The 27,611-nt window shown below is 43.3% G+C and overlaps 1 protein-coding gene across 5 annotated transcripts in view; it reads left to right on the top strand.

Annotated features, from left to right (window-relative positions):
* LOC144503789 (collagen alpha-3(VI) chain-like) overlaps window positions 1-27,611 on the top strand; it is a 342,857-nt gene that overhangs the window by 272,343 nt on the left and 42,903 nt on the right. For all 5 annotated transcript variants that reach the window (XM_078228671.1, XM_078228670.1, XM_078228673.1 and 2 more), the window contains 10 exons: window positions 9,651-9,701; window positions 10,095-10,130; window positions 10,227-10,289; window positions 15,983-16,045; window positions 18,319-18,351; window positions 18,437-18,473; window positions 18,570-18,581; window positions 18,674-19,164; window positions 22,033-22,120; window positions 23,502-24,191. In XM_078228671.1, coding sequence (XP_078084797.1) covers window positions 9,651-9,701; window positions 10,095-10,130; window positions 10,227-10,289; window positions 15,983-16,045; window positions 18,319-18,351; window positions 18,437-18,473; window positions 18,570-18,581; window positions 18,674-19,164; window positions 22,033-22,120; window positions 23,502-24,191 — 1,564 coding nt within the window. The remainder of the gene's footprint in view (window positions 1-9,650; window positions 9,702-10,094; window positions 10,131-10,226; window positions 10,290-15,982; window positions 16,046-18,318; window positions 18,352-18,436; window positions 18,474-18,569; window positions 18,582-18,673; window positions 19,165-22,032; window positions 22,121-23,501; window positions 24,192-27,611) is intronic.

Below are 27,611 nucleotides of genomic sequence, written 5' to 3'. Positions count from 1 at the left end.
TGTTAATTTTCTTGAGGAAATGAGACTTCTTACCAGTAGAATCATGTTTCAATCCAGGCAGATTGTTCAACAATGTTGATACCTTACCCTATCTCAGTTACTCCTTGCTGAACAGGCCCTAACATTTTTCAGCCACTTTTAGAACAAGACCATTGGACAATTGACCTACTTTCATGCCATGACTGTGCTCTCTATTCAGATTCCATCAACAAACACCACATCATATCAAGGGCTAGGGTGCCACTGATCACAGCTATTGGATTATCCGCATATGCGCAGACTCCAGAAGTTACTGTGTAATTTATCCAGTAATAATAGTGAGCATTGGCAGCCTCATCATCATTAGTACATTACACTATAGATATACAAATTAAGGGGTTCCATACCATTTTTTACAGTTTACAATAAACCATAGGCTCACATTAACTTGATAAGCACAGACATTACGCAGATTTGCCCAATTACACAAAAACAGGGAACTTCACAGCTTTTATATAGCAACATAGGAATTTTATTTCTTTATCTTGCATGTGTGTAATCACAGAGCCAAGTAATAATCTTGTCATTGGCTGGATGGACTTCTAAATTCCGCCTTCAAGTTTAGTCAGTGGACACTTCTCGACAATGCAACTCATTATTTGGACTGTACCACAACTGCAGCCTGTTAGCAACACCATTGATGTTGGGGGGCAGGCATGGGGGCACTGCTGGTCGAGTGCACAGAAGCCTTGGCCAGTCCAGAAATGGTTCAAAAGCATCCACTGTCACCAAGGAAGATCAAAGCTGGGTGGACGAGCAGTGAGGTCAGTGATAAGAATGTTTAATGGTGGATGCTTTGTTCTGCAAATCCTCCTGCCACAGGTCCTCAGCTGTTCTTCTTGCCATGGTAGGTTTAACCATAGGGATAGTGTGAGGGAAGGCGTACTGCTGTGGGTTGAAGAGGGATAGGAATAGGTCAATCATTCTTTTCAGCTCATTCCATTCAAATAGATTATGGCAGATCTGTATTAAATTGCATTGACCTACACATGATACCTTTACCTGAAAAAATCAGATGCCTTCTTAAAAGTTTGTGGTGTCCCAGAATCCACGGCCATTTGGAGAAGGATGTTCCAAATTTCCAGTTCACCCTTTGTGAAGAAGCATTTCTTAATTTCACTCCTGAATTGCTGGCTCTAATATAAGATTACTCCACCCTGTTTTGGAGTCCCTCATCAATGGAGTGAGAATTTCATGACCTATACCTATGTAATCCTCTTAAACACCTTGATTAACTCATGCCTTAATCTCGAGAAGCCAAGCCAGGTTTATACAAACTGTCATAAGAACATAAGAAATAGGAGCAGGAGTAGGCCATCTAGCCCCTCGAGCCTGCCCCGCCATTCAATAAGATCATGGCTGATCTGACGTGGATCAGTACCACTTACCCGCCTGATCCCCATAACCCTTAATTCCCTTACCGATCAGGAATCCATCCATCCGCGCTTTAAACATATTCAGCGAGGTAGCCTCCACCACCTCAGTGGGCAGAGAATTCCAGAGATTCACCACCCTCTGGGAGAAGAAGTTCCTCCTCAACTCTGTCTTAAACCGACCCCCCTTTATTTTGAGGCTGTGTCCTCTAGTTTTAACTTCCTTACTAAGTGGAAAGAATCTCTCCGCCTCCACCCTATCCAGCCCCCGCATTATCTTATAAGTCTCCATAAGATCCCCCCTCATCCTTCTAAACTCCAACGAGTACAAACCCAATCTCCTCAGCCTCTCCTCATAATCCAAACCCCTCATCTCCGGTATCAACCTGGTGAACCTTCTCTGCACTCCCTCCAATGCCAATATATCCTTCCTCATATAAGGGGACCAATACTGCACACAGTATTCCAGCTGCGGCCTCACCAATGCCCTGTACAGGTGCATCAAGACATCCCTGCTTTTATATTCTATCCCCCTCGCAATATAGGCCAACATCCCATTTGCCTTCTTGATCACCTGTTGTACCTGCAGACTGGGCTTTTGCGTCTCATGCACAAGGACCCCCAGGTCCCTTTGCACGGTAGCATGTTTTAATTTGTTTCCATTGAGATAGTAATCCCATTTGTTATTATTTCCTCCAAAGTGTATAACCTCGCATTTATCAACGTTATACTCCATTTGCCATATCCTCGCCCACTCACTCAGCCTGTCCAAATCTCTCTGCAGATCTTCTCCGTCCTCCACACGATTCACTTTTCCACTTATCTTTGTGTCGTCTGCAAACTTCGTTACCCTACACTCCGTCCCCTCCTCCAGATCATCTATATAAATGGTAAACAGTTGCGGCCCGAGTACCGATCCCTGCGGCACGCCACTAGTTACCTTCCTCCAACTGGAAAAACACCCATTTATTCCAACTCTTTGCTTCCTGTCGGATAGCCAGTCCCCAATCCACTTTAACACACTACCCCCAACTCCGTGTGCCCTAATCTTCCTCACAATCCAACTCTATATTCCAACATTATTCACTATGTCATAAAACTGTTGATGGATTTCTTTGTGCTCACAGATACATGTTAGCACATTCTACTGTTGTATACAAAAGGCATCCCAATACTTCCAAATCAAGCTCCTACAGGTTTAGCACAATCCATTTTTAAGTAACAAAAGCAAAAAATACTAGTAAATCTCAGCAGGTCTGACAGCATCTGTGGAAAGAGAACAGAGCCAACATTTTAAGTCTAGGTGACACTTCAGCAGTTTCAGATTCCAGCATCTGCAGTAATTTGTTTTTGTCCCACTTTTAAATAAAGATAATAGAACAAGAGTTTTGAAAATATGAAAAGGGCCATTAAATATGTTGTTTAACTAAATTAATATTCCTTAGTCCCTTCTCTCTTCAACAATCCATCACGAACCCATCTACACTCTCGAATTCAACAACTTTTCTTGGCAATTTATTCCAGAAATGTTGTACCTTTCATTCCTTACATGCTCCTATTTAATTTGTGTCGCTTGCCATTCAAAGTCCTTCCTTTTGATCAATTTAGGAAGTTCCATCCAAACCTTAAAAACTTTAGTGTTGTCCTGGATACTCAGTTGATGCATGGTGGCACAGTGGTTAGCACTGCTGCCTCGTAGCGTCAGGGACCTGGGTTTGATTCCCAGCTAGGGTTACTGTCTGTGTAGAGTTTGCACATTCTCCCCTTGTCTGCATGGGTTTCCTCCAGGTGCTCCAGTTTCCTCCCACAGTCTGAAAGACATGCTGGTTAGGTGGATTGGCAATGCTAAATTTTCCTTCAGTGTATCCGAACAGGGGTGGAGTGTGGCGATTAGGGGATTTTCACAGTAACTTCATTGAAGTGTTAATGTAAGCCTACTTGTAACTAATAAATGAACTTTGTTCCTCTGTTTAAGAAAGGGAATAGAAATGACCCTGGTAATTATAGACCGGTTAGTCTTACTTCGGTGGTTGGTAAATTGATGGAAAAGGTCCTTAGGGATGGGATATACGACCATTTAGAAAGATGCGGATTAATCAGGGATAGTCAGCACGGATTCGTGAAGGGCAACTCGTGCCTCACAAATTTGATAGAATTTTTTGAGGAGGTAACTAAGTGTGTTTATGAAGGTAGGGCAGTTGATGTCATATACATGGATTTTAGTAAGGCGTTTGATAAGGTCCCCCATGGTCGGCTTATGATGAAAGTGAGGAGGTGTGGGATAGAGGGAAAGTTGGCCGATTGGATAGGTAACTGGCTGTCTGATTGAAGACAGAGGGTGGTGGTGGATGGAAAATTTTCGGATTGGAGGCAGGTTGCTAGCGGAGTGCCGCAGGGATCAGTGCTTGGTCCTCTGCTCTTTGTGATTTTTATTAATGACTTAGAGGAGGGGGCTGAAGGGTGGATCAGTAAATTTGCTGATGACACCAAGATTGGTAGAGTAGTGGATGAGGTGGAGGGCTGTTGTAGGCTGCAAAGAGACATAGATAGGATGCAAAGCTGGGCTGAAAAATGGCAAATGGAGTTAAACCCTGATAAATGTGAGGTGATTCATTTTGGTAGGACTAATTTAAATGTGGATTACAGGGTCAAAGGTAGGGTTCTGAAGACTGTGGAGGAACAGAGAGATCTTGAGGTTCATATCCACAGATCTCTAAAGGTTGCCACTCAAGTGGATAGAGCTGTGAAGAAGGCCTATAGTGTGTTAGCTTTTATTAACAGGGGGTTGGAGTTTAAGAGCCGTGGGGTTATGCTGCAACTGTAAGGACCTTGGTGAGACCACATTTGGAATATTGTGTGCAGTTTCTGGTCACCTCACTATAAGAAGGATGTGGAAGCGCTGGAAAGAGTGCAGAGGAGATTTACCAGGATGCTGCCTGGTTTGGAGGGTAGGTCTTATGAGGAAAGGTTGAGGGAGCTAGGGCTGTTCTCTCTGGAGCGGAGGAGGCTGAGGGGAGACTTAATAGAGGTTTATAAAATGATGAAGGGGATAGATAGAGTGAACGTTCAAAGACTATTTCCTCGGGTGGATGGAGCTATTACAAGGGGGCATAACTATAGGGTTCGTGGTGGGAGATACAGGAAGGATATCAGAGGTAGGTTCTTTACGCAGAGAGTGGTTGGGGTGTGGAATGGACTGCCTGCAGTGATAGTGGAGTCAGACACTTTAGGAACATTTAAGCGGTTCCTAAGGTTCTTAAGGCACATGAAGCACACCAGGATGATAGGGAGTGGGATAGCTTGATCTTGGTTTCAGATACAGCTCGGCACAACATCGTGGGCCGAAGGGCCTGTTCTGTGCTGTACTGTTCTATGTTCTATGTTTTAACTTTAAAACTAGTTCATTAGATGCAAACAGATACATACACCAGGCTATGCAAAGTCAATAAACACACAAGGTCGCATTTAGCAGGTTCCATGACTATATAACAGAGGAAACCTCCTGCCTTTCATTTATAGATTGTTGGCGCAGATGGCTTAGCTAATAAGTGAACTAGTTGATGGGGTAGTGAGCCAGAGGGATCGGAAAAATCTGGTTTTGATTTCTGACTTCTGTCATTAATTGATGTTAGTTGTAATAACAATGGGCCCTGCAGCTGGTTTTAGTATCTGTACACAAGGATTTCAGCTCCTAATCTTCAGTGAGTAACTGTTGTTAAGCATTAAGCACTAGGAGTTTGCACGTTTTTCCCCTTGTCTGCATTGGTTTCTTTCAAGTGCTCCGGTTTGCTCCAATATTCCAAAGAAGTGTAGGTTAAGTGGATTGGCCATGCTAAATTGCCCCTTAGTGCCCCAAAATGTGTAGATTAGGGGGATTAGCAGGATAAATATGTGGGGTTTTGGGGATAGGGCAGGGGGTGGGCCTGGATAGCTCCGTTTGTTCCCACATTGCAAAGAAGTGTAGATTAGGTGTATTGGTCATGCTAAATTGCCCCTTAGTGTCCAAAGATGTATAGGTTAGGGGGATTAGCAGGATAAGTGTGTGGGGTTATGGGGATAGGGCAGGAGTGGGCCTGATAAGATGTTCTGTCGGAGAGTTGGTGCAGACTCAATGGGCTGAACGGCCTCCTTCTGCATCGTATGGATTCTATGATTTGGTATGAATCAGTTAAGAGGATCAGCCTTAGCTGCATTATTCATGATTCATGATCACCAGGGTAAGCTACTTGGGTGCCCATGGAACCCTATGTCACACAAATTAGCACGTTCAGAATGGAAATAAAATGAAGAGATGCATGGGAGAACATTCTTACATCCACTGACAAACACAATCAAACTTTATGAGCTGAATTTTAAGACTTGGACCTGCTCACAGTGGGGGAAGCTAGAAGTGAGTTGGGAATTTTTGAAATGGTTTTTAAACAAACTTTTGATGAAGCTATAGCATTAGCCTGCACTTGCAAGTTTCCTGATCAATTGAGCAACAAGGCATGATTGCAACCTGCATTTGACTGTTGACGTCTCAGTATTTAAGGCATAATGGATGAGGGTTAATTGACGAGACAATAGCAGGAAATTTGTCAGGATTCCCAAAGATACTGTTCACCTTCCTGGAGAGATTGGAGGAATCTATGTCTATCATGAGTGCGTAATGTCTTAGAACTTTGCACTGATATCCACCTCTAGAGCCTACCTGATGCATGCTAATCCTGACCATTGGGTGGTAGTCTCAGTTTGCCAGCTTAAGTCAGCTACAAACATCTCAGCAACCAAAGGAAGAAAACAGTCAGCTTGCATTTAACTCTGTTGAAATCACAGGGATCGTACAGCACATAAATAATAGAAGGAAGAGGAAGACTGTAATTTCGCAAGAAAAATCACTTGGGCGTTTAAAAGTTAATTAAATTGCCACTTTTATTGTCCATGTTTATGCACCATAATCTTTATTCCAAGTCTCCATTGTCCAGTCATCTCCACTTTTTCCTGTGAAGTGGTCTTCAGCCTTGAGTAAAATGAAATGACAATGAGTAGAAAATAAGCAATGCATATCAGTGAGGGGGTGGATTGTTGACCGTGGGAATGCTTTGTTCTGGGTGCTGGGAGCAGCCACAATGGATTCAGTGGTATACCATGTGGTTGTACTGACTCAGATTAGCTTGAGATATGGCCAAATGAGCCTGTCTAGGGCATCCCTGCCGACTAATTGAGCAGCTGTGGTCACATCAGGCTCCTCCTCCTTTTCAACCTCTTGTTCCTCTTCCTTCTCCTCCTCAAAAGGTGCAGGATAATTATCACTTTCCTCCTGATGTCCTCTCTGATGTACTATATTGTGTAAGACTCAAGAGGCCACAGAATTACTCTTGCATTCTGAAAGATGTCACAAGATCTGTTCAGGAACTTTAATCCTATCTTCAGCATTCCAACAAATTGCTCAAAGATTGTACTCATGTGGTATTGATTGTACAGTTCCTGGGTGTCAATGGTAGGTTTACTCACAGGTTCCATTAGCCATGCCCTTAAGAGGGTAGTGCTTATCTCCAAGGAGCCATTCACTGACTCTGCTAAGAGGTGCAAATTTCTGTGCAAGTCTTAACTAGCACAGAAAGAATACACCATTGTAGCTCATTCTTGCAGGTTATCTACCACGAGTGACTTTTCCACCAGTTGATCATTAATGGAGTGCAGTCTGTTTGGATTGAATACTGTGAATAGAGTTGAGGGTGCCTTCACTGCCATATGTGTGCAATTTATAACTCCATGTACCTGTGGGAATCTAGCTAAAGCAGCAAATCTCTCAGCCCCTCTCATTCTGACTGGTACAAGGTGGTTGAAAGTGATGGCCCAGGCACTCCTCACCTGGGAGGTAGGCTTATGCTCACCAGATTGTAAACCTCTACAGATGTCACAGCAGATTCCTGGAAGAAGCCAGAAGTGAAGAAACTCAGAGCTGCTGCGACTTTGACCACCACTGGCAATACATATTCAACTAGCCCATTTAGCAGGAGCTTCTCTTTCAGAAGGCTGAAAATGCCAGCATTGATCTGACGCCAGAGTCTGAGCCTCCTGAGGTACTGACACTCAAGTCATATCCAGAAAACTCAAGTGGCTAAGGAGAAGCTGGCGCTCCTGCATGCTGCTGTTTCTTCTGCTGCTTGTGGTGTTGCTGGTATTGTGCTTCATGCTTCTCGTCAGAGATACAAGATAAAGCTGCATAAGTCCCTTCCACATTGCTGACAAGGCTAAGAGCTGGAAAGTACAGTTCAAAGGCAAATCATAGAATCCCTACAGTGCAGAAAGAGGCCACTTGGCCCATCGAGCCTGCACCAACAACAATCTCACCCAGGCAGCATCCCTGTGACCCCATGTATTTACCCTGCTAATCCCCTTGACACTAAGGGTCAATTTAGCATGGCCAATCAACCTAATCCACATATCATTGTGGGGGACAACCAGAGCACGGGGAGAATGTGCAAACTTTCAACACAGACAAGTCACCCAAGGCCAGATTTGAACCTGGGCCCCTGGCACTTTGATGACCACCAATGTGCCTCCATGCTGCCCATCATCAAAATAGCAGAAGTTATCACTGACGTATTGGAAATAGTGTCCAAAGCAATGAAAGCACACTCTCAAAACAAACTTTGTGAGGAAATGTCTTTCACCCAGGCAAAGAAGTAGCTGTCTTATCACAGTATTTAGAGGCTTTCCAGCTGGTCAATTGCTCACCCATCAAACTCCACTGCCAACCTGGTCATTGCAGGAAGCCCAGGTAACCCAGGCAACTGATTAACATATGTTAATAGCAGACCACCTGTTGTGACAGAAGTTGTTTGACGCACAATCGTTTTCAATTGAACTTGAAAGTCAGCAGGTTCCTGCTGGCTTTCAGACACACCTGCATTCTTTTAATGTTTTAAACATCAGCATGTACCTATCCACCCTGACCAGTTAAAATCTATCTTCCCCTACCCCTCCTCTCTTGCAGTGCATTTTTCTTCTTTTGTAGTTTTTCATTTCTGATATTTGTATCATTTCCAATATTTCTGTGATCAATTGTAGTCTTTCTGCCATCTCATCTGTGATGTTCAGGAAGCTTTCTGTGTCACGTATATCTAGCCCTTTCTTTCACACCCCACTGGCTACATACAAATATATTAATTTAAAGTTTAATCTAAAGTTTATTTATTGGTGTCACAAGTAGGCTTACATTACCACTCCAATGAAGTTACTGTGAAAATCCCCTAGTCGCCACATCCCGGCGCCTGTTCAGGTAAACATGAGGAAGAATTTAGCATGTCCAATGCACCTAACCAGCATGTCTTTCGGACTGTGAGAGGAAACTGGAGTACCCGGAGAAAACTCACACAGACACGGGAATAACGTGCAAACCCCACACAGTGACCTAAGCCGGGAATTGAACTGGGGTCCCTGGCGCTGTGAGGCAGCAGTGCTAAGCACTGAATGGGACTCTCACTGTTCCTGTGGATTTGTGTTCATACTGTCCCATCAAACACTCCGACAGGAAGTAGATGGCTGTGTTACCGATACCTCCTCGGGATACCAAGGCCAAGAGAGACTCTTTGGAAGGGATAGGAAGCAGGTCCATGAGTGTAACGAGAGGTCTGAGAACTGAAATAATCCGCAGTAATGATGAGGTGTTATCATTGCATCATAGAGTCCCTACAGTACAGAAGGAGGCCATTCGGCCCATCGGGTCTGTACTGACCACAATCCCACCCAATCCCTATTCCCGTAATCCCACGCATTTACCCTGCTAATCCCCCTGACACTAAGGGTCAATTTATCATGGCCAATCAATCTAACCAGCACACATTTGGACTGTGCAAGGAAACCGGAGCACCCGGAGGAAACCTACGCAGACATGGGGAGAATGTGCAAACTCCGCACAGACAGTGACCCGAGACCGGAGTCTTGGCTCAGTGGTTTCTCATATCTGAGTCAGGAGGGTGCAGGTTCAAATCCACATCCAGAGAATTGAACAGAAATTCCAGGCTGACATTCCAATGCAGTACTGAGGGAACCCTGCACTGTCAGAGACCCTGTATTCAAAGTTAGCAAGAAGCCCTAATCTAGATGAATACAAATATATAACTTGGTTTGCTTACCTTTGGACATACTGTGCAAAACTAAAAAACATGTTCAAAATTAACCATCACTTTAAAGGTTTTGCATGACCGTCTAACCAATATTTACATGGTATCTTTTCGACTCCTGCAGGGTGAAGATGGGAAAAATGGAATTGGCATCACTGGATTGAAAGGCAGAAAGGTCAGTCATTATTAAAGAGCTAAAAGCACTTCTGCAAAAATATAGCAAACCGATATATTTGCAGAATGTAAAAACCTTTTTGAGCACAAGGGATGAAAACAGAATGGAACTTTAAATTTGTACATGAATGCAGAATATTAAAATTAAAGTTCAAAATCATGCAAATTGTTGTAAAAATTGAATCGCAACTAAGGTATCACAACATTTGATGATGTAAAGTTTGTCACATGTAGGAATTTTAAATTAATGCTCAACAGCATCAGTTGGAATAATGGTCGAGTGCTGTGCTGATCGCACTGTTATCCTGCAGGGTCTTCCTAAGGAAAGGAAACAGCTGGAAGGACAAAAAAATCTATGTACCAATGCATTGTTAATTCTGTTCTTTGCATTTAGGGTGAGCGAGGCCTTGTAGGACACCTAGGCCCAAAGGTAAAGTAAATAATTAAATTGCTATTTAACATTTTTTAGTGATTCACTTCCCATTGTTGATACACTTTTTGACTATGTGCTATATTCTTGAAACAGGGTGAATTTGGAGTTGCTGGTGAACCAGGAAAAGAGGGCATTAAAGGAAATAGAGGTCGAAGAGTAAGTCCAGACAGAAACAAAAATGATGCAGTTCCTTTTTTGACTCGTTTTTATATGACTGTGCTACCAAGTATACCTCTGTGCAAAGCAGTAGAAAAAGGATTTAGAGAGATGTGATTCATAGGGGCAGAATCTTGTGTTCCTGGTGGGAAATTGGTGTAATTGGCGGGGTGGTGATGAACTTGAACTCTGCCACCTTTATCTTAATCACTTAAGGATGGTAAAATAAAGAAAAAAAAACAAAGAAAATCACAGGAACAGGCCCTTCGGCCCTCCAAGCCTGCACCAACCATGCTGCCCGACTGAAGTAAAACCCCCAACCCTTCCGGGGACTATGTACCTCCATTCCCATCCTATTCATGTATTTGTCAAGACACCCCTTAAAAATCTCTATTGTATCTGCTTCGACTACATCCCCCGGCAGCGAGTTCCAGGCACCCACCATCCTGTGTGTAAAATATTTGCCTCGTACATCTCCTTTAAACTTTGCCCCTTGCACCTTAAACCTATGCCCCCTAGTAATTGACTCTTCCACCCTGGGAAAATGCTTCTGACTACCCACTCTGTCCATGCCCCTCATAATCTTGTAGACTTCTATCAGGTCGCCCCTCAACCTCTTGTTCCGGTGAGAAAAAAACAAGTTTCTCCAACCTTTCCTCATAGCTAATGCCCTCTATACCAGGCAACATCTTTTCTGGTAAATCTTTTCTGTACTCTCTCCAAAGCTTCCACATCCTTCTGGTCGTGTGGCGACCAGAATTGAACACTATATTCCAAGTGCGGCTTAAAGTTCTATGAAGCTGCAACACGACTTGCCAATTTTTAAATCCCGGCCAATGAAGGCAAGCATGGCGTATGCCTTCTTGACTACCTTATCCACCTGCGTTGCCACTTTCAGTGACCTGTGTACCTGTACACCCAGATCCCTCTGCCCATCAATACTCTTAAGGGTTCTGCCATTTACTGTATGTTTCCTATCTGTATTAGACCTTCCAAAATGCAATACCTCACATTTGTCTGGATTAAACTCCATCTGCCATCTCTCCGCCCAAGTCTCCAACCGATCTATATCCTGCTGTATCCTTTGATGGTCCTCAACATTATCCGCAAATCCACCAACCCTTTTGACATTCGCAAACTTACTAATCAAACCAGTTATATTTTCTTCCAAATCATTTATATATATGTTACAAACAACAAAGGTCCCAGCACTGATCCCTGAGGAATGTCACAGCCCTCCATTCAGAAACGCACCCTTCCACTGCTACCCTCTGTCTTCTATGACCGCGCCAGTTCTGAATAAACCTTGCCAGCTCACCTTTGATCCTGTGCAACTTCACCTTCTGCATCAGTCTACCATGAGGGACCTTGTCAAAGGTCTTACTGAAGTCTATGTAGACAACATCTACTGCCCTACCCTCATCAATCACCTTCGTCACTTCCTCGAAAAAGTTAGTGAGACACGACCTCCCCTTCACAAAACCACGTTGCCTCTCGTTAATACATCCACTTATTTCCAAGTGGGAGTAAATCCTGTCTCAAAGAATCCTCTCCAATATTTTCTCTACCACTGACATAAGGCTCACTGGCCTGAATTACCTGGATTATTCTTGCTACCCTTCTTAAACAAAAGAACAACATTGGCTATTCTCCAATCGTCTTGGACCTCCCCTGTAGCCGGTGGGGATACAAAGATTTCTCTCAAGGCTCCAGCAATTTCCCCCTCTGCCTCTCACTATTCTAGGGTATATCCCATCAGGCCCTGGGGTCTTGTCCACCTTAATGTTTCTCAAGAGCCCAATACCTCATCCTTTTTGATCTCAACATAACTCAAACTATCCACACACCCTTTCCCAGACTCATCATCCACCAAGTCCTTCTCTTTGCTGAATACTGATGCAAAGTACTCATATAATACCTCGCTCATTTCCTCTGCATAGATTCCCTCCCCTGTCCTTGAGTGGGCCAATCCTCTCCCTGGCTACCATCTTGCTCTTTATATAGGTATAAAAAGCCGAGGGATTTTCCTTAATCCTGCTGGCCAATGACTTTTCATGACCCCTTTTAGCTCTCCTTACTTCTTGCTTAAGTTTGTTTCTACTTTCCTTGTATTCCACACCTACTTTGTGTGTTCCCAGCCTCCTAGCCTTGTCAAATGCTTCCTTTTTCTCTTTGACTAGGCTCACAATATCTCTTGTTATCCAAAGTTCCCAAAACTTGCCATACTTATCCTTCATCCTTACAGGAATGTGCTGGTCCTGAATCCCTATCAACTTACATTTGAAAGCCTCCCACATGCCAGACGTTGATTTGCCCTCAAACATCTGCCTCCAATCTACATTTTTCAGTTCCTGCCTAATATTGTTGTAATTAGCCTTCCCCCAATTTAACACCTTAACTTGAGGATCTTTATCCATCAGTACCTTAAAGCTTACTGAATTGTGGTCATTGTTCCCGAACTGCTCCCCTACTGAAACGTCGACCACCTGGCCGGGCTCATTCCCCAATACCAGGTCCAGTACGGCCCCTTCCCTAGTTGGACTATCTACATACTGCTTCAAAACGCCCTCCTGGATGTTCCTTACAAACTCTGCCCCATCCATGCCCCGAGCACTGAGTCCCAGTCAATATAGGGGAAGTTAAAAATCACCCACCAAAACAACCCTGTCACTTTTACACCTTGCCAAAATCTGCCTACATATCTGTTCCTCTATCTCCCGCTGGCTGTTGGGTGGCCTATAGTAAACCCCCAACATTGTGACTACTACATCCTTCCTATTCCTGAGCTCTACCCATACTGCCTCCGAGATGTCCTCCTGCATTACAGCTGTGACATTCTCCTTAACCAGTAGTGCAACTCCCCACCCCTTTTACATCCCCCTCTATCCCGCCTGAAACCTCTGGATCCTGGAACGTTAAGCTGCCAATTCTGTCCTGCCCTTAACCAAGTCTCTGTAATGGCAACAACATCATAGTTCCAAGTACTAATCCAAGCTCTAAGTTCATCTGCCTTACCTGTTACACTTCTCACATTGAAACAAATGCACTTCAGTCCCCCAGACCCTCTTTGATTAGCAACCACACCTCACCTGCTCTTTCTCTGAGTCTTACTGACCCTACTCTCAGGTTCTCCTTCAGCTAATTCACCTTTGCTTTGGTTCCCACGCCCCCCTGCCAAATTAATTTAAATCCTCCCATGTGACACTAGCAAACCTCCCAGCCAGAATACTTATGCTCCTCCCATTTAGATGCAACCTGTCCTTCTTGTACAGGTCCCACCTGCCCCAGATGAGATCCCAATGGTCCAGATTTCTGAAACCCTCCCTCAACCAGCTGTTTAGTCACATGTTGAGCTGTATTATCTTCCTATTTCTAGCCTCACTGGCACATGGCACAGGGAGTAATCCTGAAATTACAACCCTAGAGGTCCTGCTTTTTATCTTTCTGCCTAATTCCCTAAACTGCTGCCGCAGGACCTCATCACTCTTCCTATCTATGTTGTTAGTATCAATATATACCACAACCTCTGGCTGTTCACCCTCTCCCTTCAGAATGCTTTCTACCCATTCAGAGACATCCTGGACTCTGGCACCAGGGAGGCAACATACCATCCTGGAGTCTCTTTCAAGTCCACAGAAGCGCCTATCTGACCTCTAACTATAGAGTCCCCTATAACTATTGCTCTAGTGCTCTTTGTCCCTCCCTACTTAACAACAGAGCCAGCCATGGTGCCGCTGCTCTGGCTGCTGCTGCTGTTATCCCCTCCCCCCCAAACAGTACCCAAAACAGTATACTTGTTAGAGAGGGGGGGATGACCAGAGTGGATCCCTGCACTGACTGCCTGCCCCTTCTAGCGGTTACCCATCCAACTGCCTGCACCTTGGGTGTGACCACGTCTCTAAAGCTCCTATCTACCTAAAGCTTCCCACTTCTTAGTAAATGTTGCTGGGCCAACTTCTCCCAGAATGCACCAGTGAAGTCCTTCAGCTGCCTCTACCAGATGCTCTAACTCCTGTTTATCACTGGAGGTGTCCTTCCGTTTCCCACTTCTTAGTAGATGTTGCTGGGCCGACTTCTCCCAAAATGCACCAGTGAATCCCTTAGCCGCCTCTACCGGTTTGCATGTGTTTGCATAGTGCTACTTGCAAATTATATAGATTCTCCAGTGGAATCTTCAATGACATCAAATGTGTGAGACGCACATTGCTTGCAAAGACCGGCTTGAATAGCAACGTAAATGAGGCAATGTGCATGTCTCCAGAAACAGAAACCAACATCTATGAAATTCTTTTGTTCTCTATCTCTGCGGACAAAGTACTAATGATTTGACACAATTAAATGTAGATGATCGCCAGTGGTGGCTGCTGTTTTGTTCTGATATCAGCAAGCTTAGGGAGCTCCTGATGCACATCCATCTATACAGTCCCAGGAATGTTGTTTGGGCTGGTCATCAATCAGAATCGTAAAACCTCCTGAGCAATGTTGCTGCAACAGAAAGTGTAAACACTCAGTGTACTTGGTTCACTTTTGCCTTGGCAAATTTTGAAAACTTTCCATTTGAACAAGTGCAATTGTTCGAATATTGCCACCTTACAATGTAAACTGGAAGATATGAGCCACATCATTTTGTGCAACATTTCTGAAGAATAAGTGGAACATGAAATTTAAAGGACAAAGGCTTTTTTACATCATTATTTGTCATTCATAGCATGTCCATGTGAACGTGTATCTTCAGTATATTGAGCCTTCATTGGTGTATCATTTAAGATCCCTGATTGGAGACTGTATGGTACAATGGGTTAGCATGGACCTGGGTTTGAAACTGATGGATGTCTCCTCTTCAACTGGCTGTAGAACTTTTGTTTGATATGTATCAGCCCAATTCCTACAGTTGATCCACAACATAAAATTGGCTCTTATTCACCATAAAATTCACCAAAGTCCATGCCAATGGCTGCAATGAGAAGTTGAGAGGGAGGCATGCGTATAAACTGTAGTTTGTGTTATGGCTGAGGTTGGCACTGAAGCACAATGCAGTGCAAAAGCACTTTAATCTGTGCCTCCACACACTATAGCTGACTTGGGGACGCTTAACATTAACTCAAGATGAGAAAATTGGACAAGGTATTTTATTTCCCAACATTGATGACCTTTACAATGATGACTATCCTGGGGAGGTAGTGACATGGTAGTATTGTCTGCGTGGGTTCCCTCCAGATGCTCTGGCTTCCTCCCACAGTTTAGGGGGTTTGGCTATGCTAAAAAATTGCCCCTTAGGGCAGTCCTTGGGGAAATTAGCAGGGTAAATATGTGGGGTTATGGGGATAGGGCTTCGTGGGATCATTGTTGGTGCAGGTTCGTGCATCGAATGGCCTCCCTCTGTACTGTAGAAATTCTATGACTACTAATCCAGAGATCCAGGATTATGCTTTAGGGACAAGAGTTCGAATGCCATCACAGCAGATGGCAAAATTTGAATCAGTAAAAATCTGGTCCAGACCCACAGCAATGTGGTTGACTCTTAACTGCCCTCTGAAATACCCTAGCAAGTCATTCAGTTCAAGGGCAATTAGGGATGGGCAACAAATGCTGGCTCAGCCAGGGATGCCCACATCCTATTAAAGAATAAAGAAGAAAATTGTAATGAAAATGAACTTCATTGATGGTAAGTATCTGATCTTTTTCGATTGCAGGGTTACCCAGGAGTTTCTGGTGAAGTTGGACTTAAAGGAGAAGCTGGCCACTCAGGCTCACAGGTAGTCATTGTCTTCAAAATTGGAACTTTTTCTTTGAATTTAAGCATGTGACAGGGCATGTTATCCACCAAATGTTATAGGCAATGAAGTTCAACAAATACTGACTAGTGAAGTAAAGCGGACTCTAGAATCATTGACTAAGTTTGCATAATAAATTATCTTTGATGTTAAAATGTTAATCCCACTACGTATTAGCTTGAAATGCACTAACTCCACTCTGTTTACCCATATATTACATACAAAATAAACCAAAACAAATCTCTCATTGGAACTTCCTAACCCTGACCCCTACTTCGAATAGGAGTGCAGGAGAGCAAGCGAGGTGCAACACCAGGCATACCTAAAAATTAGATACCAACCTGTAAAGGCACAACTAAATGCATTTCAAACAATGGAAGCAACATGCAAGAGACACAACTTAGTGATCCTCCAGCCATTGAATCAGATCAAAGCTGTGAAGTCTTGTTGCATTTAGTCACGAATGGTGGTGGACTGTTAAAAAATGCCCACTTTGAGGAGATTCCGTAAACAAACACATCCTCAATGAGGGAACCAGCATTTGCAACCATTTTCAGTCAAGAAACATCAAGACGATGATCTAGCTTGACTTCCTCATGATGAGGTCCTCACAGCGCAGACGCCAGTCTTCAGTTAATTCAGCCACAGAACTGGACAAAAGAATTCCAGAGAATTACAGCTCTATCAGTCTGCTCTCAATCATCAGAAAAGTGATGAAGATATTGTTGACAGTGCTATAAAGTGACATTACTCAACCTACTTACTAATGCGCAGTTTAGGTTCTGTCAAGATCACTTAACTCCAGGCTTCATTACAACTTTGGTTCAAACATGGCGAAGCAAGAGAAATTTCCCTTGACATCAAGAAGAATTTGAACTGGTGTGGCATGATGGAGCCCTAGTAAAATTGAAGGCAATGTGAATTGGAAGAATATTGGCTGGAACTTTAACACAAAGGAAGATGGTTGTGGTTGTTTGGGGGTCAATCGTCTCAGCCCCAGGACATTATTGAAGCATTTCCCCAAGGTATTATCCTTGGCCAACCACCTTCTTCTGATGTTGCTTCTGCTACTTCTGATGTTCTTTCCATCATAAGGTTAGAACTGGAGATTTTCTCCAATTATTGCACAGTCATCAGTTCAATTGCAATTCATTAGGTAATGAAGCAGCTTGTTACTGTATGAAGTCATACCTGAATAACATTCAGACTTGAGCTGATAATGGCTGGAACACTTTTGTCACACAATTACTGTACAATGACCACCTCCAACAAGAGAAAAATTTAACTAAGTCCCCTTGACATTCAACAGCATTATCATTATTAAATTCTACTATTACCATCATTCTTGGGGGATCACCGATATCTTGACCAGCCACATAAATACAGTGGCTACAAGAGCAGGTCCGAGGCAGAAACCCACTATCTACAGGGCACAAGGCAGGAGTGTGATGGAATACTCCCACTTACATTGGCTTTGTGAGTGAAAATCATGTCTCACAAATTTGATTGAGTTTTTTGAAGGGGTAACCAAGAAGGTAGATGAGGGCAATGCAGTTGATGTTGTCTACATGAACTTTAGCAAGGCCTTTGACAGGGTACCGCATGGTAGGGGGTTGTTGCATAAGATTAAATCTCTCGGGATCCAGGGTGAGGTATCTAAATAGATACAAAATTGGCTTCTTGCCAGAAGCCAAAGGGTGGCTGTAGAGGGTTGTTTTTTCAAACTGGAGGCCTGTGACCAGCGGTGTGCCTCAGGGATCAGTGTTGGGTCCACTGTTATTTGTCATTTATATTAATGATTTGGATGAGAATATAGGAGGCATGGTTAGTAAGTTTGCAGATGACACCAAGATTGGTGGCATAGTGGACAGTGAAGAAAGTTATCTCCAATTGCAACAGGATCTTGATCAATTGGGCCAGTGGGCTGACGAATGGCAGATGGAGTTTAATTTAGATAAATGTGAGGTGATACATTTTGGTAGATTGAACCAGAGCAAGACTTACTCAGTTCATGGTAGGGCGTAGGGGAGAGTTACAGAACAAAGAAACCTAGGGGTACACGTTCATAGCTCCTTGAAAGTGGAGTCACAGGTAGACAGAGTGGTGAAGAAGGCATTTAGCATGCTTGGTTTCAATGGTCAGAATATTGACTCCTATCTTGGATCCGGCCTCTGCTTATTATTTTTGTACTGCACCTATTGGGTAGTATTTTATGAGCATCCTTGGATTAATTTATATTATTTTACACATTATAGGGTCCAAAAGGAGAGAGAGGGAGATCCATAGAGGTAAATAAAATGTTGTTGATCACAAGATATGATTTGAATTCTGTTGCATAATAGCTAATATCCTTTTACTTCTCCAATGTTCCAGACATGCGGCCTTGTAAGACAGATCAAAGACTCGTGTCGTAAGTATGATATTTAATTGCATATTTGACTCTTTAAAACCTTTATTTGAGGTAAAACTTTTAAAAATTGTTTTCTTTTCTTTTGTTCTCTTGCAGCATGTTGTTATGGTAAGTTATTTTCATTAGATAAATATTTGTACTCACAGATCATTTACTGAACATTGGAAATAAAATTAATTCACGTTTATTCTTTACATTAGGTGCAAGGCAATGCCCTGTCTATCCAACCGAACTGGCCTTTGTGATAGATACTTCCAACACTAAAACTGCTAACCAGTTGAACAACAATAAGAATGCTATCCTCAACATAGTTCACAATCTGACCATCGTGGAGAGCAACTGTCCAAAGGGAGCGCGAGTCGCTATCCTGACGTACAACAGTGGCATAGTCACTGAACTCCGTTTCAGCAGTGCCAGGAATAAGCGAGACCTTATCAAACAGATTGAAAATCTACAATTTGTGCCATCAAAGAAAGAGTCCAGTATCAGTGAGGCAATGAGCTTTGTGGCCAGGAACACATTCAAGCGTGTGCGAAGTGGGTTTTTGATAAGAAAGGTGGCAATATTCTTCAGTGACGGGCAGACAAAATCCAACGAACTCAACGATGGTATAACAAAACTCGCTAATGAGAATATCATCTCCGTCTACCTGTCTCCTAAAGCTGATAAAGTACTCAACACTGCATTGCAGGTCAGATTCCACTCTTGATTTTTCAGTATACTTGATAGATGGTAACATATGTTATGACTGGTCAACATCTCCGTATGCAAGAACACAAAGATACCAGTCTTTCTCAATGTTTTGCATGGTATATTCTGTTATACAAAGTTTGAAGTACTCAAAAAAGGAATACTTTGCCATATTGGGCACATATTATACATTTTTGAAACAATTCTTTTCTCCAAACCTTTTCAATCTTGGTGGTATCCTACACAAATAGTATTGCTCTTTACCTAGAGATCTGAATGCTGTGCAGTGTACCATGATTTACATCTAAAGTTTTTTCCTATTATTCCCAACTGTGGTTTATTAGTGAGACATTTGTAATTACTATATCAATCATCTTTTGGATTGATTCAATTAGAGTTAAATTACACCTTAAATCCACCCCCGCTCCCCCCCACTCCCATGCCGACACTATAGTTACGAAAGCCCAACAACACCTCTACTTTCTCAGAAGACTAAGGAAATTTGGCATGTCAGCTACGACTCTCACCAACTTTTACAGATGCACTATAGAAAGCATTCTTTCTGGTTGTATCACAGCTTGATATGGCTCCTGCCCTGCCCAAGACCGCAAGGAACTACAAAAGATCGTGAATGTAGCCCAATCCATCATGCAAACCAGCCTCCCATCCATTGACTCTGTCTATACTTCCCGCTGCCTCTGCAAAGCAGCCAGCATAATTAAGGACCTCACCCACTCCCGGCACTCTCTCTTCCATCTTCTTCTGTTGGGAAAAAGATAGAAAAGTCTGAGGTCACATACCAACCGACTCAAGAACAGCTTCTACCCTGCTGTTGTCAGACTTTTGAATAGACCTTGCATTAAGTCGATCTTTCTCTACACCCTAGCTATGACTGTAACACTACATTCTGCACTCTCTCGTTTCCTTCTCTATGAACGGTATGCTTTGTATAGCACGCAAGAAACAATACTTTTCACTGTATGTTAATACATGTGACAATAATAAATCAAATCAAAATCAAACCAAATCTTATAGGATTATCCGGCCAACAATGCACTGTCATCCATCACTTAGTGCCACCTTTCAACAAACTGAATTGAGACTGCCTAAATTTATTTCTAATTATTACTGAAGCTTGCTATGCTACATTTCTTACAATTTTACTGACTGATACTATTGAGTTAACAGCACAGTTTGTCTACTCCACACTTCACTTTTAGCCTAAACATTCTTAATACTTCTCATGACTCTACTCAAACTTCTTACTACTTTTGCTGCTCAAATCTCTTTGCAATGGTCTTTACATTCGAAATCACTGCAAATTCTAAAATACATTGCCGTCTTGCTCTTGTAAGCCTTAATACGAGTTCCCCCCACCCCTACTATGTGGGTGTAATCCTTGGTCACGGGAAGAGGTCGGTCGATCAGGGATACAGAGGCTCCTGTGTCTACTAATATTTCGCAAGGTAGGCCCCCCAGGAGGGCAGGCACGTAGACACGGTTGTCTCCCTCCGCGTCTATGGGAGCCGCCTTTGCTCATGCCTTCCCCTGGTCCCTCAGCCAGTAAATTACTGCAGCAGATAGTTTGATGAGTTCATCATTTGCTAGTTTATCTCCTATAAAATCTGTTTCATGTCTTTACAGTTCTTGAAAACCTGCTCTGAGTATTTAATATTTCAAGTACTTGCCTGTTAGATCTGCTGCAGCAGAATGGGCAGTTAAGACTGGCATAATGAGAGGAAGAGACAGGGTGAAGCTTGCCAGTGCTTTGAACAGTGTTGAAAGGTCACCCAAACTGCCTGTTTTTTTTAAGTTGCCACACTGAATAATGCATGGACCTGTCGCTGGAGTTTGTTTTGGTCCGAATCTGAATATTTCCTTACTGGTTAGAATTCTCTGAACCTACCATTTCCGAGGCCCATCTGTACCTACAGCACTGCTGAGTCCAAAAGAGTTGGCTACAAGTGATCTAATTCTGTTCACTGAGTGCAAAACTGTGCTGAATTCCGACGCTGAGGAAAGGAAACAGACAACATTTAACAGATGTCCTTGAGTATATGTTGTGCTGGCAGCATGGATTTCAGATCAGCTTCACAGAGACACCACTGCTTGATTCAATGATTAATGAGGTCGGAGTTATTCCAAGGTTTTATTGCCCCATGGAATCAGCTTATCACTACAAATACTCTTCACCTGTGCTCAGTTAAACACGAATTAAGTGAATGTTGGCTTTTGCAGTCAAGCCACCACTGTGGGGGTGGCAGGGAAATCCCCTCCACTAGGTAGACTGTGGCTGTTCTTGCACCCAGGCAGATAGCAAGAGGTTCTGAACCTGCCTTGAGCGCTGGCTACCTGGTTTCTAACTGGGAGTTTCCCGGAGGGAACTTTTAGCTGGAGGCTGAGTGGAAAATCCCAGTTAATCATCATAGGCTGCTACTGAGTCAGTTTGGTTATCAACCACATACGGTCGAGGAGCCCTATCATCTCCCCATTCCATCTCCATGAAATTAGCCCGGGGGTGGGATGGAGCCATGGAACTGGTGCTATTTTTAACCAATCTACCTCCCAGCCTCCCCTCCCAGTCCTGGTACTTAAATCTGAGGAAACAGGATTGAAATTTATAGATTGAGGTAATCAAATACTCTTTGGGTTATAACGGCTCTTGTGCTACGGGCATTGAAGATGCTCTCTGTAAGACAGTGAGCTAGGATTGAATCATAACAATGAGAAGATTGATGAATGTTGTGAAAAATTTCTATTGCTAATCTCTGAGATCAGGCAATTAATTTGTAGATTGTACATTTGAGGAAAGCGTGAGTTTAATGGGTTGAGTGTTGCTTCTTATTCATTTTTTTTTTGTTTTTACCAGAAAAATGATGCTGGACTTTCGCAATTCTTCATTTTCCGTAATGATGCTGAAACACTGAATAAGGTGATGGAATGTCATGTTTGTTTAGGTATGTAAGCATTTTTACTGCAATCTCAACTAGGGGTTCATATTTTAACTCTGTTCAAAATATCTTGGCAGCGTCATAGTTTTCACTAGAATACAATGATGCTATCACCCCAAAGCTGGGGATTTACTGCACACCCACCTCCCCACCACCCCTCCCCCCCCCCAGTATGATTTTCATCATCAGAGATGGGGATGCGCAGGCAGAATCTTCCAGTCCCACTGAAGTCAGTGGCCCTTTGCGTTACTCACTGGTCACCCCGTCGGACAGCCACCATGGGGGGGTTGTGTTTAACAGAACCAGAAGATCCCACTAGCAGAAAGGGCTGGAAAATCCCGGCCCAATTTTGTTTGTGTTAAGTGCTGACTCCATCATTCCAGGACCACTGAGGAAATGTTTGTTATAGATGTCAGGATGTTGCAATAATGTAAAGTATTGTCCAGGGTTTAGTGTTGGAGCAAACAGCACATGGACAAAGGGTACAATATTTCATTGCTCATTGTCGGAGTGGCCATCACCCTTGCATGGGCACATGCATTACACAAGTGTGTTCACATTTTCCATTCAAATATGTAGCTCCAAAAGAGCACAATGCTAAAACAGAAATGATTAGAACAGATTAGTTTTTTTTTATTCATGGGACATGGGCATCGCTGGCTGGTCAGCATTTATTGCTCATCCCTAGTTGCCCAAGGGCAGTTGAGAGTCAACCACATTGCTGTGACTCTGGAGTCACATATAGGCCAGACCAGGTAAGGACAGCAGATTTCCTTCCCTAAAGGACATCAGTGAACCTGGTGAGTTTTTCCAACAATCGACAGTGGTTTCATGATCATGATTCTTAACTTCAGATTTTTTTAAATTGAATTCAAATTCTATCATCTGCCATGGAGGGATTCGAACCCAGGTCCCCAGAACATGAGCTGAGTTTCTGGATTAATAGTCTAGCGATAATACCACTAGGCCATCGCCTCCCCTCAGATAGTGAGTATCCATCCCTGCCAATAAGAAATATGAACCATTGTTCTTTACTTTGGTGAACTTTTATGCTCATCATTGACAGTCAGTGCTGAGTACTCTGAGAAAGCTCCCATATCTCATGTTGGGAATGAGCGCTTCCATATTGGAGTAAACTGTAAAGCCACATCAGAAAAACAAGATTTAGTTCACCATCCCCATTTCTGAAATTAGCTGCCTGATTTGATCCTAAACTAGTAATCATTTTGCACTGTGGATCCAAGTGCGGTAAGAAATTGTGGGTCAGGAAACTATTGTTTTAGATTGCTTTTGAAATGCTTAAAGATTGAAAGAAAACTTATACCCATAAGGAATTATAAATGTAGATGTTTGACAGACAGTGAACAACCTATTGTTTTCTGTGCAGATTTTTGTGAAACGAATGCAATCTGTGATGCCAAATTTTTCCGAAGCAAGAGATCGACAACACCCAGTGATGTAAACCTAGATATGGCATTCATCATTGAAAGCTCTGAAACCATCAGCCCAAACCAGTTTATTGAAATTAAAAGATATATTTCTTATGTGACGGAACATTTGGAGATGAGCAAGGAACCTTTAATATCAAACCATCAAGCCAGGGTTGCTGTGGTTCAACATGCACTGTATAATTCGCAGACAAATAATAGCCAGGAGCGAGTGAAAACTGAATTCTCTCTCACTGACTACAACTCCAGTAGAGACATCAGAGAATACATCCAAGACAAGATGACTCAGCTTGAAGGGACAAGAGCAACAGCACATGCAATTGAATGGACCATCGAAAACATTTTTGAAAAAGCACCTCAACCAAGGCAACTCAAACTCATTGTTCTGATAACCACAGGAAACCTCCCAGAAGCTGAGAGAGAAAAATTAGAGATTGCCGTCACAGACGCCAAGTGCAAAGGCTTTTTCTTTGTTATATTCAACATTGTCAAGAAAGCTAATGACAATAATCTAATTTACCTGGCAAGCTCCCCCCAGGATGTGTATTTCAAGTCGATTAATCACATCTCGGAGCTCCACAGTGAAGAGTTACTCAGGTTTGGACAACAACTCCCCAAGTACATCAAAGGTAACTTTACAGCCACTCCCTCACTTCTATTATTTGTTCTGTGAATCAAATTGAAAAGAAATTCATTTTGGTAGGACAAATTTAAATGTGGATTACAGGGTCAAAGGTAGGGTTCTGAAGACTGTGGAGGAACAGAGAGATCTTGGGGTCCATATCCACAGATCTCTAAAGGTTGCCACTCAAGTGGATAGAGCTGTGAAGAAGGCATATAGTGTGTTAGCTTTTATTAACAGGGGGTTGGAGTTTAAGAGCCGTGGGGTTATGCTGCAACTGTACAGGACCTTGGTGAGACCGCATTTGGAATATTGCGTGCAGTTCTGGTCACCTCACTATAAGAAGGATGTGGAAGCGCTGGAAAGAGTGCAGAGGAGATTTACCAGGATGCTGCCTGGTTTGGAGGGTCGGTCTTATGAGGAAAGGTTGAGGGAGCTGGGGCTGTTCTCTCTGGAGCGGAGGAGATTGAGGGGAGACTTAATAGAGGTTTATAAAATGATGAAGGGGATAGATCGAGTGAACGTTCAAAGACTATTTCCTCGGGTGGATGGAGCTATTACAAGGGGGCATAACTATAGGGTTCATGGTGGGAGATATAGGAAGGATATCAGAGGTAGGTTCTTCACGCAGAGAGTGGTTGGGGTGTGGAATGGACTGCCTGCAGTGATAGTGGAGTCAGACACTTTAGGAACATTTAAGCGGTTATTGGATAGGCACATGGAGCACACCAGGATGGTAGGGAGTGGGATTGCTTGATCTTGGTTTCAGATGAAGGTCGGCACAACATCGTGGGCCGAAGGGCCTGTTCTGTGCTGTACTGTTCTATGTTCTATGTTCTATGAAATCCAGTGGGGGAATCTGTGCCCTACCCTGTGGCGAATTTGGTGGTTGTGGGGTGGCATTTAATCAGGTGGCAGGGTGCTGAGTAGGGGACCACACTACATTCCTGCCTCCACTCTGATTAAGTCCTTGCCAAGAAGGCCCATGTTCAGCCTTCCCACGCAATGCCAATCAAAGCCCTTAGCTGGCAATTAAAAACCTCATCCTTATCGTCAAATGGATGGCATGGTAACACAGTGGTTAGCATTGCTACCTCACAGCGCCAGGGATCTGGGTTCAATTCCGGCCTTGGGTGACTGTCTACGCAGAATTTGCACGTTCTCCCCGTATCTGCATGCGTTTCCTCCAGGTGCTCCGGTTTTCTCCCACAGTCCAAAGATGTGCGTGTTAGGTTCATTGGCCATGCTAAATTGCCTGTTAATGTCAGGGGACTAGCAAGGTAAATACGTGGGGTTACAGGGATGGGATTGTTGTCAGTGCAGGCTCGATGGGTCAAATGGCTTCCTTCTGCACTGTAGGGATTCTCTGATTTGATGATCCTGCTGCCACTGGTGTTAACCGAGTCCTGGGTGGAGGAATCACCATACAGCATGCATGACTGACAAACTCTAGTGTTTGCTCGCTGCTTACTGTGCCTGATAAAGGAGCCCAGCATCAGGAAAGTGGGGGGAGGGGGTTCCCTGCTGGTAGCCAAACTCTTGCCCTTGCTGCTGACTCCCCAACACCTCCACCCACATGACCTCCACCACAGACCCCCACCATAAACTCCCTCCCACCATCACCCCTATGTCCTGGGTCCTGGGGAGGTATGTCATTTCAGCAGCAGCCACCACCTCCCCATTGGCACTGCTGTTCAAAAGAGTTATGGGTGGAATTTCCACCCTGGGGTCCTAAGCCTGCAGGTAGTCCCACTGCTGGCTTGCCAAGTAGCTGATTGCCACGTAATACTGGCAGCCTTTCCTGGAACGGGATGACAAGGGGCTCTCGCTAGGTTTCCTAATCTGCACCAAGACCAGCTCAAGATCTTGCTTCTCACTAAACCCTTCATATAAAAAAACTTATTTTATTAATTAAGTTAAATTTGTGCCCCCTCACTCTATCTTTTTGTGAGTGGGAACAGTTTCTCACTATCTACTCTGTCCAGACCCTTCATGATTTTGAACAACTCTATCAAATCTCCTCTCAGCCTTCTCTTCTACCTACACCTCAGGGACTGCAGCAGTTCAAGAAGGCAGCTCACCACCACCTTCTGATGGACAATAAATGCTGGACTAGCCAGCAACACACACATCCCATCATTGATTGAAAAAAAAGAAACAGTCTGAACTTCTCTAATCTCTCTTCATAGTTGACGTTCCTTATCCATGGAAACATGTTTGTGAATCTTTTCTGCATTGTCTCTAATGTCTTCACATTTTCCTAAAGTGTGGTGCCCAGAAATGGACATAATGTTCCAGCTGAGGCCAAACCAACGTCTTATAAATTCAATGTATCCTCCCTGCTCTTGTACTATTCACAAACCCTTGATACAGTTTGGGGAGAAAAAAGTAATGCGAATATTCTAATATTCTTAAACAAGCATTAAATAAATACACAAAAATCTAAAATAAAAATCTGACACTAAAGATTATTGGCAATCCAAGTTGTCTTAACGCATTTTGCAGAAAAAATATTTAAAGCTGCTATGCAAGTTTGGAAGTCAACGTGATTTTGGTGCCACATTGTTGTTGAATGTCAGGAAATCAGAACAAATAGAACAGCAGTGTAACCCATGAATTCATGAGTGTTGCAAACTTTAACAATCCAGGTAGACCTTTTAAAATGCACCAGTTTGTAGTTGCAACAAAGCAGCAGAGCAGGGGAAATGTGATGACTGAAGTAGTTAATAAAGAGCTTATGTTACTGTTTCCATGGTCCATGTCCTCAAATATGGTGTCCATTAGTTCACCACAGATTTAATGCATACCTTGTGCTACTCATTTTTTATTTTATTCATTCACGGGATGTGACCGTGGCCTACATTTATTGCCAATACCTAATTTCCCATGAGAAAGCAGTGGTGAACCACATTTTCAAACAACTGAAGTTCATGTGGTGCAGGTACACCCTGAGTGCACTTCGGTAGGGAATTCCAGGATTTTCGACCAGGATTAGCAGCAACAGTGGAATATTCCCAAGTCAGGATGGTGTCTAACTTGGAAAGTAATTTGGAGGCGCTGCTGTTCCTGTGCTTTTTCTGCCCTTGTCTGTCTAGGTCAGAAGCTTTCAACTTTTTGTTAGAGGCCCCCCTCCTATGTTATGAAAAAATCCATGGATCCACTGTTACACAAGTATTGTTCCACAGAATTGTTAGAACACAGGAGGCCATTTTGTCCATCATGTTTGCGCCAGCTCTCTGAATGAGCAATTTACCTAATGCCATCCCCCCGCCTTCTCCACATTATCCTGCACAGTCTTCCTTTTCAGATAACATTCCCTCCTGAATGCCACGAGCGAACCTACCTCCACCACACTCTCCAGTTGAGCGCCAAATTCTGTGTTCTCGTTGGCAACAGTATCGGGGTATGCAAAACCGGAGAATTCCGG

Source organism: Mustelus asterias, chromosome 14, assembly GCF_964213995.1.
Source record: "Mustelus asterias chromosome 14, sMusAst1.hap1.1, whole genome shotgun sequence".
In the NCBI taxonomy this organism is placed as follows: Eukaryota; Metazoa; Chordata; class Chondrichthyes; order Carcharhiniformes; family Triakidae; genus Mustelus; species Mustelus asterias.
Note: the sequence above shows the minus strand (reverse complement) of the source record. Positions and strands in the feature narration are given on the sequence as shown.